This window comes from Artemia franciscana, chromosome 2, assembly GCF_032884065.1.
Source record: "Artemia franciscana chromosome 2, ASM3288406v1, whole genome shotgun sequence".
Classification (NCBI taxonomy): Eukaryota; Metazoa; Arthropoda; class Branchiopoda; order Anostraca; family Artemiidae; genus Artemia; species Artemia franciscana.
This window is the reverse complement of record NC_088864.1, coordinates 65,544,593-65,557,655: the sequence shown is the minus strand read 5'-3', so window position 1 is coordinate 65,557,655 and position 13,063 is coordinate 65,544,593. Positions and strand designations below refer to the sequence as shown.

The 13,063-nt window shown below is 37.2% G+C and overlaps 1 protein-coding gene across 3 annotated transcripts in view; it reads left to right on the top strand.

Annotated features, from left to right (window-relative positions):
• LOC136043962 (2-hydroxyacyl-CoA lyase 2-like) overlaps positions 1-12,476 on the top strand; it is a 64,689-nt gene extending 52,213 nt beyond the window's left edge. For all 3 annotated transcript variants that reach the window (XM_065729038.1, XM_065729039.1, XM_065729040.1), the window contains 2 exons: positions 939-1,212; positions 12,175-12,476. In XM_065729038.1, coding sequence (XP_065585110.1) covers positions 939-1,212; positions 12,175-12,357 — 457 coding nt within the window. In that variant the 3' untranslated portion in view covers positions 12,358-12,476. The remainder of the gene's footprint in view (positions 1-938; positions 1,213-12,174) is intronic.
• The last annotated feature ends 587 nt before the right edge of the window (positions 12,477-13,063 follow it).

Below are 13,063 nucleotides of genomic sequence, written 5' to 3'. Positions count from 1 at the left end.
TCTACCCGATCGAGTTGGGTCTTCCAAGAGAGATCTGTAGAGAAGTCGATTCCGAGGAGACATAGCTTGTCGAATCATTATTTGGCTCTATTTATGAAGATTAATTTGGGATGTATTCCTGGCATTTTCGATCTGGAGACCAGCAGCTCGTTTGTTCCCTATGTGTTGAAAATGACTATTTATGCAGCGGATACTTTAAAGTTTCTGGAGGATCCGTCTGTAAAGGGTAAGGAGTCTTGGGGCGGGTTTATGTGTTTTTGGATAGCTACGTGTGTCTTGGTTACATGTGTTGTGCAACTATTGGAAACCAAATTCTGTCATCACTATAAGGACTGGGATAAATTGAGTTAAACTTTTAATAGCTTCTCATTGAATCTCGCATAGTTTCACTAAGTTTGAAGTTTGGAAAAGTTATATCTTGAAGTGAAATAGCTTTTATACAGTTAACTTTTACTTTTCTCTTAATCTAGAGCATTTAATGATCAAAATAAATTATAATTACCAAAGTAACCATTTTCAACTTTTTTACCATCTATTATTTACCAAGGTAACCCTTTTCTACTTTTTTTTGCCAACGTTCATCTCACTGAGATTCGATTTGAAGAAAGGTCTGTATAGTTTCATTTCTGACATGGTAGTAAAAGTGTTGTACGGATAATTTTAAAATTTCAAAAAAAAAAAAAAAAATATATAGCCAGAGCGGATGAGAAAGCAACCTGTCGATCCTGTAACTGGGTTTGTAATTTCAAACGGACAATCAAACCATGTTTAAGAAGGTGGCTGTTTTCAAATAGAAAAATAGATTCCTGTTCTGAAATACAACTCACAAATAAAATGATCGGCTTTCATAATAGTAAAGCCATTGAAATTAAAGCATAGATTACAATGTGATACTATAGAAAGCTAATCTCTGGTTTACTGTCTTAATTTATTTGTAGACCAAGAGGACCTTTGTCGTGGCTTGATCCAGGTGCTTTTGGAACGCTTGGAGTTGGCGGTGGCTTTGCTCTTGGTGCAAAACTGGCAAGACCAGATTCCGAGGTATGGATAATCTGGGGTGATGGATCGTCCGGATATAGTTTAGCTGAGGTAGAAGCTATGAATCGTCAAAATTTACCATGTCTGGCAGTTATTGGCAACGATGCCTCCTGGAAGCAAATTGCCCGAGAACAAGTCCCATTATTTAACACTGATGTAGCTTGCTCTTTATCGGTAAGGTATAATACCCATTAGAAGTTTACCAAATCGCGTTAGTATCTTAAACGGTAAATAGTGTAATAAAAATTAAGTTTCCAAAACGATTTCAGTGTTGATTCAGTGTTGAACAGTTAATATCTATCTATTCTTTTATAAAGGATTTATCTCAGTTTCAAACCAGTTATTGGTAAAGGACTTTTATTCTGATTTAATTAGACACTGAATTGTTTCAGTAGTTACGAAATAGTAAGAACATTTTTACGTCTTATAAATTATTAAATATATTGATTCAGTATCTATAACCAAGTAGAATATCTGACGTCACTGAATAACTTGGATTAATTGAAGTTTTTGTCCGCTGCATAAATTGAACTTTCGGCCTTATTAAATTAAGACATTTTCATATAAAATTAAAGAGCGGTATGCCAGTTTGGCAATAATAAGGATTATAGTGGCACAAAATTGTATCTATATTGGCATGACCTGTGAAAAGTATAGCTTTGAATTTGTTCAGTTCATTCCTAGGAATGCTTACACAAGGCCAGAATTCAGGGGATAGCCATATATATAACATAATGGATAACAGCGAGTATGTGCATTGCCCGGTAATGAACTTTTTGCAAAACAACTGGGAAGAAGGTATTGAAGACGCTACTATTATTCAGCACGCAATAGACTTTTTTGAATGCGGTGTTATTGCTGATGCGAAAAGCGAATTTTGGGCGAAGGTTGCGCCTAATGATAATTGCCCCCGGCGCATCGGTGCGAAAGCTTCTGCGAATAATGTGAAAGATATTCTTGATTTAATTAAGAAACTGGACTCTGAGGAGGTATCAACTCCGATTTATGTGATCAAGTCTCCAACCGAGGTCCCGGTTTTGCCCGCAGTCGCGTATTCTAGGCTGTCAACAAAGGTGAATCATGTGGAACAACTACTCAAGGTTGTTGCCACCAAGCTGGATGCTTATGAACTGAATTACCCGCAACTGCCGAAACCTGCAATTCCCGACTCGCATGCTACTATTGTTGTGTCGAACCTTCCATCTACCCTTTCGGACCCAATAAAACGAAAAGATCTGATAGATCAGATTGATGGACACGAATCAATCACTAGCATTCATCCCGTTCGTGACAGACTGTTTATCAATATAGATAAGTCAGTTGCTGAAGATTTCCGCTTATCGGTGACTGGTGCGTTTTCTGGCTCTTCTGCGAAAGTTCTAACCAAGAAGTTTTACGGACTCCTGAAGGGAATCCCGCCTGATTTTGAACTGTCCCACTTGATATCGTGCCCTGGTGTTTCTGGTGCCTCTAGGCTAGGGAAATCGCTTGCAGTAAAACTTGAATTCTCCGATGCAACATCAAGAGTCGAAGCATTTAGATATGGTCTCAAAGTAGGATACGAAATCCTAAGTGTTTATGAGTTCAAAGCGATTCCCCGGTGCTGTAACAATTGCCGATCCCCTGACCATCTCCAGTCATCTTGTCCCAGTGTTACACCAAAATGTGCGCGATGTGCCGGTCCTCATGTTTCAGATAGAGACTCGCCTTGCAATTTGTCACCTAAGTGCGCAAACTGTGGAGGTGATCATGTTTCGTTTAGCCTCACTTGCCCTAATTTGAAAGCAATTGTCAGTCGCAAGTTACCAAAAACAAACTAATGTCTGTATCAGTATCACTCGTGTCCTTCAATATTAATGGGACGAAAAACAAGGACCTGACCATTGTTGAACTGTACAGTAAGTTTGACATTGTATGCTTTCAGGAACATCTTTTGACCGCAACGAGTGTTAATTTCCTGCGTCGGAGTTCCGCCCACTTTGTTTTCACAACAAATGCTAAATCTACTTTTGGAAGGCCTTCAGGGGGTTTAGCATGTATTATAAAACAAAAGCTCAGCTTTCTGTCTCCGTCATGCTATTTCTCTGATGAACATTTATTGGCTATAAGACTTGGTAAAACCGTATTGATAAACACTTACCTGCCTCACGATGGGAAGAATATGACATCGCTTAATAAATTCTCCAAAGCATGCTCTACTTTGAAAACTCTCCTTCAAAGTATAAGCAAAAATGGGTACGAATTTATTATTATTGGAGATATGAACACTGATGTAAAACGTGATTCTGCTCGTACTGTGAACCTACTTGATTGTCTCCCTGATTACAGAATTTTTGCGAAGGATCTACCTTTCTCGTATGTGCATAATTCCGGCAGCTTATCGGATATTGATCACGTGATTTGTTCCCCGTTCATTACATCTTCAACAGTGCGTGTCCACGAAGATGAGCAAGATATTGATCACCTTCCTTTATCGTTATGCTTTTCGATTAGAAAAGATAGTACTGACCAAGCTTGTGCTCCTGCCTCTAAATGGTTTGTGCGGAGTAATTGGAAAAATGTTAATATGCCATTATATATTTCAACCCTGGCCATTCTCCTTGGTTCTTTACGTGTACCTTTTCATCTACTCCAGCTGAGTGTTAGTCCTACTAAAAGTAATTATGATCTGAATCATTATTACAACCAAATCGTCTGGTGTTTAAAACGCGCTGAGGAGGTTGCTGTCCCTCAGGAGGGAGTGAGGAAAAGTACAAGGAAACCATTCTGGTCGTGTGACCCTGAGCTGAAAAGTGTGAAAAATAAAGCCAAATTGTGGCTGCGTATATGGGTTGCTAACGGTCGACCATTAGCTGGGAATGTGTTTGAAATAAAACAAAAAACTAAGCGTGAGTTTAAGAAATGTCTGCGATCGAGCCGTTACAAAGGGTTAGACTGTCCTACCAATAAGAAAGAATGGGACAAAGTGATTAATTCAGCTAATTTAAATAACTCGGCAAATCCTAATTGCCCCATTACGCCTTCTGCATGGTCTGACCACTATTCAGTTATATTTTCCAAAGTGAATTATGCAGTGCACGCGCTTTATTCGAAACTGCTTGATTCGGTTCTCCCGCCTTCCCTGACTCAGGCACAAGTTATTCCCGTTTCAGTTGACGCTGTAATTGCATCTGTTAAGAAATTGAAATCAAGTTCTCTTGATATTGACGGTATCAGTGCTTGTCATCTAAAAATAAATTGCCCGTCTTTGTTTTTCCATTTACAGTTGTTTTTCCAAATGTGCCTTTGTTGTTCCCTCGTTCCTGACAGCTTTTTGTGTGGATCTGTCACTTCTGTACTTAAACGAGGTAAGACTCCTTTGGATTGTTCTTCTTACAGGCCTATCACGGTTGCTTGTAATTTTAGTAAAATCCTTGAATACATCCTACTTCCTTTCATAAGTATGAATGCTAATTTCGGGGAGAATCAGTTTGGTTTTCAGTCTGGCATCGGGTGCCAGCACGCTCACCGTGCTCTTGCTTTCCTTCTTAAAGATGCTTCGGCTAAAGGGTATGGTCTTCATATTTGTGCTCTTGATCTTTCTAAGGCTTTCGATAGTGTTGTACATAGTCAGGCTCTTTACTCTCTTTATAGTCACGGTATTAACTTTCAGTTATTTTTCTTCTAAAGTTTTGGTATAGTAATTCTTATCTTCGAATTAAAACTAATGGTGCCCTTTCATTTTCTAATGTTCTTGTTCGTCGGGGCGTACGGCAGGGTGGAGTGTTTTTTTCCTAGTATTTTCAAATTTTGTATCTCTGGTATTCTTGAGAATATTTCTTCTATGTGTTTTGTTGGTTTGAGTGATATTTCTTACCTTGCTTATGCTGATGACATTCTTCTAATTAGCCGGTCTAAACTCAGTCTATCGCAGATGGTTCATAAAGTTTCTTCTTCTTTTACTAAAATCGGTCTTTCGCTTAATGTTGATAAATGTGAGTATCTTTCTTTCAATGTTCCCTCTTCTCCTAGGCCTCTAATTTTTCAAAATTTTTCTATCCCTCATGTAGATTTGATCCGGTGGCTGGGTATTACACTTACAAAAAATCTTAAAACTCTTCGGGAGCGTGCTGTCTGGGATGCTAGAGTGAAAATCCAGATTGGTTACTCTAAAATTGTTGCCAATCGAGGGAAATACAATCGTATTGCCCTTGGTAAGCTTTATTCTACTTTTTCCGATCATTCTGTTCTTTACCTTTCTGGGCTTTACCCTATATTTAAGAAAAAAGATATTAGCGATATTCGATCCTCTTATTTCCGTTTCTGTAAATTTCTTCTCTATCTTCCTCTGTGGTATAGGAATCGAAAGATAATCAAAAAGTTCCATCTTCCGAACATTACTGAAAAGCTGACTGATCTACACAAAAAGCTCTCAGAAACGGCGTATCGGCGTTTGTCGCCTCACCACGGTCTGATCCGTTTGTATGATTAAATGTCTATTGTTGACTCTCGTTTTTTTTTTGCATCACATTTTTTTTTTTTTTCGTTTTTCTTCAAGTCTTTACTCCACTATTTATCTTTTTGATGTATGTGGGTTACAAATAAATATTATATTATTAAAATTTAATACCCTTTTTGCACGGAACAATAGATTCTTTGCAGCTAAAAACTGCTTTGCATTAAGAAAGATTAGACATGCTATATAATCCTAACTTTAGTTTCAGAAATAGCACAAAAGGCTGTTAAAGGCTGCCTGAATTCGTGCAAAAAAAAAAAATAAATGACATTACATTTCAGTTACAAATATTCTATTGCTAATGGTACATCAACAAATGACAAAATAATATTTTCTACAGCTGTGATATTATCGGTTGAATCCAAAAATGGAAGTAAATGGGTTCTATGGACCCCAAAAGTAGATTTTAGGCTATAACACTTCCTGGCTATACAAGATCAGTGAATAGCTACCGAGTATAAGGCTGAAATTGATATGCAAACCGGGGTTTATGTCATCCTGCCAATACATTTGTTGAAAGAGACGTCTTTCAGAATATAAACTATTTGTTTTTTTTTCTCTATACTGTGAGAGAATAGTCTTACATTTCGGCGCCCGCGCGTAAATTAGCCTTGATTAACGTTTTTATGGTACTTGGTATTAACCAAGTGACATATAGCAATCGCCAATTCTGTCGTTCTGTCTGTCTGTCTGTCGGTCTGTCTGTCGGTCCCGGTTTTGCTACTTTAGGCACTTCCAGGTAAGCTAAGACGATGAAATTTGGCAAGCGTATCAGGGACCAAACCAGATTAAGTTAGAAATAGTCGTTTTCCTGATTTGACCATCTGGGGGGGGGGGGGCCGGTTAATTCGCAAAAAATAGAAAAAATTAAGTATTTTTAACTTATGAGCGGGTGATTGGATCTTAATGAAATTTGATGTTTGGAATGATATTGTGTCTCAGAGCTCTTATTTTAAATCCTGACCGGATCTGATGACATTGGGGGGAGTTGGAGAGGGGAAACCTAAAGTCCCGGTTTTGCTACTTTAGGCACTTCCAGGTAAGCTAGGACGATGAAATTTGGCAAGCGTATCAGGGACCGGATCAGATTAAATTAGAAATAGTTGTTTTCACGATTTGACCATCTGGGGGGGGGGCCGGTTAATTCGGAAAAAATAGAAAAAATGAAGTATTTTTAACTTATGAGCGGGTGATTGGATCTGATTGAAATTTGATGTTTGGAATGATATTGTGTCTCAGAGCTCTTATTTTAAATCCCGACTGGATCTGATGACATTGGGGGGAGTTGGAGGGGGGAAACCTAAAATCTTGGAAAACACTTAGAGTGGATGGATCGGGATGAAACTTGATGCGAAAAATAAGCGCAAGTCCCAGATACATGATTGACATAATCGGAACTGATTCGCTCTCTTTGGGGTAGTTGGGGGGGGGGGGTAATTCTTAAAAATTAGAAAAAAATGAGGTATTCATTTTACGAACGGGTAACTTACGAACGGGTGATCGGATCTCAATGAAATTTGATGTTTAGAAGGATATCGTGTCTTAGAGCTCTTATTTTAAATCCCGACCGGATCTGGTGACGGGGGCGGGGAGTTGGGAGGGGGAAACCTAAATCTTGGAAAACACTTAGAGTGGATGGATCGGGATGAAACATGGTTGGAAAAATAAACAAAAGTCCTAGATAGATGATTGACATAAACGGAACGGATCCGCTCTCTTTTGGGTAGTTGGGGGGGGGGGTATTTCTGAAAAATTAAAAAAATGAGGTATTTTTAACTTACAAACGGGTGATCGGATCTCAATGAAATTTGATATTTAGAAGGATATCGTGGCTCATAGCTCTTATTTTAAAACCGACCGGATCTGGTGACATTGGGGGGGAGTTGGGAGGGGGAAACCTAAAACTTGGAAAACACTTAGAGTGGAGGGATCGTGATGAAACTTGGTGGGGAAAAAACACGAGTCCTAGATACATGATTGACATAACCAGAACCGGATCCGCTCTCTTTGGGGTAGTTGGGGGGGGGTTAATTCTAAAAAATTAGAAAAAATGAGGTATTTTTAACTTACGAACGGGTGATTGGATCTCCATGAAATTTGATATTTAGAAGGATATCGTGTCTCAAAGCTCTTACTTTAAATCCAGACCGGATCTGGTGACATTGGGGGAAGTTTGGGATGGGGAAACCTAAAATGACGGAAAACGCTTAGATTGGAGGGATTGGGATGAAACTTGGTTGGAAAAATAAGCAGAAGTCTTGCATACGTGATTTAAATAATTGGAACGGATCCGCTCAATTGGGGGAGGGGGGAAATTCAGAAAAATAAGAAAAAATGACGTATTTTTAACTTACGAAGGAATGATCGGATTTTCATGAAACTTCATATTTAGAAGGACCTCGTAACTAGAAACCTGTCTAAGATACGTGACTGACATAACTGGACCGGATCTGCTCTCTTTGGTGGAATTGGAGGGGGGGGGGGTAATTTTGAAAATTGAGGTATTTGTAACTTACGAAAGTGTGACCAGATCTTAATGAAATTTGATATTTAGAAGGATCTTGTGCTTTAAAGTTCTAATTTCAAATTCCGACCAGATCCTGTGACATTCGGGGGAGTTGGAGGGGGGAACTGGAATTCTTGGAAAACATGAAAATTGGGGTATTTTTATCTTACGAATAGATAATCGGATCGTAATGAAATTTGATTTTTAGAAGGAATTCATGTCTCAGAGCTCTTATTTCAAATCCTGACCAGATCTTTTGACATTGGGGGGAGTTGGAGGGGGAAATCTTGGAAAAACGCTTGGAGTGGAGGAATTGGGATGAAGCTTGGTGGATAGAATAAACAAATGTCTTTGATACGTGATTGGCAGAATCGTACCGGATTCGCTCTCTTTGGGGGAGTTGGCGGGAGGGGTTCAGTGATTTGGCGAGTTCGGTGCTTCTGGACGTGCTAGGGCGATGAAAATTGGTAGGCGTGTCAGGGAGCTGCACAATTTGACATGATAAAGTCGTTTTCCCAGATTCGACCATCTGGGGGGCAAAAGGGAGAGGAAAAATTAGAAAAAATTAGGTATTTATAACTTACGAGTGGGTGATCGGATCTTAATGAATTTTGATATTTAGAAGGACTTTGTGACTCAGAGCTCTTATTTTAAATCTTGACCGGCATTAAGCCTCTTATTTTCCTCTTTAAATCAATCTATTGATTCATAGAATTTTGTTAGAGCTCATAGCATATGATCTCTTGGCTCTTAGCTCTTCTCGCCTCGTCACAAGTGCCATATGAGCTCTTATCTCTTGTTTTAAACTTGGGGTTGTCATCTTGTTAAGTTTTTTGCAATATATTGAATACAATTAGCAGAATTCTATATTGGCTCTTTGACTTACCATAAAAGTTCTCTTTTACTGAATCTGTGTGTAAAGGAAATTTTATGATCTTTTAAAAATAAAAATGAAGCGAAAATATACGAGCTTGCACCATTCATTGGGTTAAAGCTGCTCCTGTTTAGACTAGGGCTATAGTCCCTAAAATCGCTTCATTAATATAGTCCCAAATATCTATTCGTAAGCTCTCTGTCGAAATTCCATAAAAGTTGCTCATTGGTTTGCCTGTAATACGCTTAACAGAACATTTGCCGTTTCGAAAGCAATTGGAGCTGAAAGCCAAAATTTTGGAGCCACAAAAGTATGCAGGAAAACTTTGTTGGTTTTTATCTTGGGTAGATACTGAGCGTATTAAAGCTTTGCCTCAAGTCTTTTCACTTCCTTGTCGAAGGTTTTCAGGAGGAGGTTTAAAAATCAGTAAAATTTGAAAAAAAAGAACTGAGTTTCTCTTTACAGAAAATCTTCCACCCATATTTTTGTATGCGATTTTGCCGTATTAGATTATGTCAGATTTTAATAGCTCTGTGCTCTATCTGCGATACCATATTTGAAATGTTGGCAATTTCCCCCGCTTTATCATTTAAGGATCGTATATTTATCTCAGTGTCCTAAAGACAAGTAGGGAAAGCATTAAAGTGTGATTTAAGGAGGTGTAAAATGGAAGTCATGGACGAAATTATGGAGCCAGAGGACATGATAGAATGATAGTCCATGTTGTGAAATTGAGAAGGTGTAGTCTACCTGGAATTGTCCGAGTTAAAGATAGAAACGGAGCCTTAATTAGTGACAAGACTAGTGTTAAAAAGAGAGGGTCATAACATTTTGAGAATTTGTTAGATAGTGATAAAGTTACAGGAACTTATAGATATAGAAAAGAATAAAGTCAAAGTTTAAAATGTTAAAGTTGTAGAAAAGAATGAAGAAATTTGTGAACAGGAGTTCTTTAGTCCTCAGTTTTATAAATTGGGAACATGCCCTTGATTCAGCCGATAGAAGAGATTTAGTGTATGTCCTATCCCTATATAGTGTTCCACTGAGGATTTTAAATGTATGTTGTTGGAAGTCCCAAAGTGTCCATGCTGCTGCTAATACATCCAAACTCTTAAATATACACATTGTTGTAGCCTTTTTTATTCATTATCATTTAAGTATTTTGTTTAGGGAATCGACCTAAATGGTTAAATCTTTGTTATTGTCATTATGAAAATAATTAAGATCTCAGTCCTGAGTTCTAAAACACTAAGTGCACATTTCATTGCCTGAAATCTGGAAATTCAAGTGGTTATGAACTACCTTCTAGAAAATCTGATGCTGATATTAAGAAATAGGATGTACAAAATTGAAATATTTTAAGATCATCTTCCATCAGCAGTGGAAACTTTATTGAAATTCAGGGTCGTACAGGTATCTTCAATTTGTATGATTGCAAGGCCCTAAGCGAGGACCTTGAAATGGTTGATAAGTTGGCATTCAAGGCTTCCCAAATACTAAATACTAAACTTTATTGAAATTCAGGGTCGTACAGGTATCTTCAATTTGTATGATTGCAAGGCCCTAAGCGAGGACCTTGAACTGGTTGATAGGTTGGCATTCAAGGCTTCCAACGCTACTTGAGGAAACACTTGACGCTGATAATATAAAAAAGTCAACAATAAAAATCTGCTGGGTGAGAATTTAACGAAGAGTTTTCATTTTTGCTAAAGGTGGTATTGAAGAATTTTTTTATCGTTGATTGCTCATCCGAGTCTACTACTGCAATATGAAAGTAAAAAACCAGAGAGGTACCTTGCGGTATTTGGTTATTGATAGGTATTTGGTATGTGGAGCGGTATTTGGGCTCCTACGGTCTTTAATGACGCCAGATAGAGTCAGGGAGAGTCAAATACTTCAAAAATAAATTTTGAATTTTAAAATTTGATCCTCAACGAAAAATTTGAGGGTAATTTCACTGTGAGATTTATCCCCAACCATAAAGGATGGTGACAAACCTCAAAATGTCACCGCAAATGGTTTTGTATGTCACCTGTTTGAAAATCACCACAACTACTTCTACCAGACTTACCACAACCAAATCTACCATCGCTGCTCCTAACCGTTCCCATTACGACTGCTTCTACCAAGACCTTTTTTCATCTGGTTTTCTCTTAACACAACTAACCTAGTCGTGAATTATTCCCACCGTGAATAGGCATATCTCTATTCTTCTATTAGTATCCAGATTTATTGTTATTACATAGCACTACTGCTGCTACATATAAACTCTGTGTCAACTAAAAACGAAAAGCAATTAAAGGCGAAAAGTCTGTGAAAGAAGTAAAATGAGAAATAAAAACATACAGTGAGCAGAAATTAAATTATGCTGTATAAGATATCACATCCGAAACAAGTTAGTAGAATTCTTTGTTCATGGTAATTTGAAGCTTAAAACGAATGAAAATTCTGATTTATAATAGAAAGATCTGATTATCACAAATAAACTTTACATTACTGGCTCGCAACCCCTCACCTAAAATGTGAGACTGTCATTTCCACTGATTTGAAAATAAAACATATTTTGAACAGTTGCTTATTTTGTCACTGGAAGAAATTGCATACTGCTTAAAATTTCTTTCTTTAACTGGATAGAAAAATCAATTTAGCTTCACGAAACTAAATTTAGGAGTCTGTTTAGTTTTCATCGAAATAATAATGACGCTCTAGTTCTGTATCTTTTAAGGATTTTAGGACTCCAGCGCCACCATTATTTGTTATAATTTTTATGGGTTTTTAATTTATTTTTTTTCATTCTTTGTGTTGATTTCAGATCATTTCTTCATTCATAGTAATATCTGCTTGTTCTAGATTTGACATCTTTCATACGCTAATTTTTCCTCGTTTAAGTTTTATATTCACGCTTTATATTTCATGGTATAACTTGTTGGTTTTGTTGTTTAACAACCATAAAACCATCTTCTGAAAGATGATCATTTTCAGTCGAATCTTGAACGTTATTGTTTTTTGTTTTTTTTTCTTCTTTATGAAGGTTTTGTCGATTGCAACCATAATTGCACACGGTGACATAAGAGACCCTCTCCCTGAAGGGAAAATGAGGACTCCTGCCGGTGAACAAAGCTGAAAATCTACGGCCTTAAATTTATTTTCTGCTGTTTTTGCCTCCCGTTCATATGGCCCACTCCCTTGTGTAGTCATACCTATGTAAACCTTTTAAAGTATACCTATGTTAACTTTGTTAGTAAAGATTCTATTTTCCAGGATGAATGCAGATATGATAAAGTTGCTGAGGGATATGGTGGTAAAGGCTTTCTGGCTGATGGCAAGAGCAATTTAGAAGAAGTATTTAAAGAAGCGAGAAGTATGTATACAAAAGAAAAATGCGCCATCATAAATGCTCTAATTGAAGAAACGAAATTCAGAGAAGGCAGCATATCAGTTTAATACATGGCTTTCGATGCCTAGTTTATAGGCTGCTCTTTTTTAATTTAAGTAACAGTGGGATCTTTTATTGAGCTGTTTTGTTATCTATGTGTGTTACCTAGTACATTCATTAACAATGATTGCTTATGTTCTAAAAATAATGTTGAATAGGCTGTTGCTGTTTCTTAAAATACGCCATTAGCCAAATTTCAAATGGTGATTCTGCAAGGAAGCCCTCAAATTTCAGCGACGTTGGTGACATTGCAAGGATTTAACCTTGAATTTTAATCTGAGAAAACTGTGACTCAAAACCTTTGACTATTTTCACTGGTAAAAAAAATGGTAAAAAAGAACCAGTCAATGTTTGAATTATTTTTGATTATTTGATATTTTTTCACATTTTTTTTTCACAAAAAAATCATATTGTACCAAGATTCAAATACAACAGTTGGTAAAGAGGCGATATTATTCGGCCTCCCTTTCTAACATATTCATAGGGAATGATCTGACCGGGTAAGAAAAATGTGACGTCACCAAAAAAACAATGGAATTAAAGCAAACTTTTTAACCCAGTGATCTATCTTTTTTTTTTCCTTTGGTAATACTTTTACACAATTTGGAAATTTTAGATTTTTAAATTGCTAGTGAATTTGACTTAACTCTATCTGCTTAGTTCTTTTTGATTTCTGTTAATTCTGAAACTTTTTTATTTGCCATTTTTAGTTGT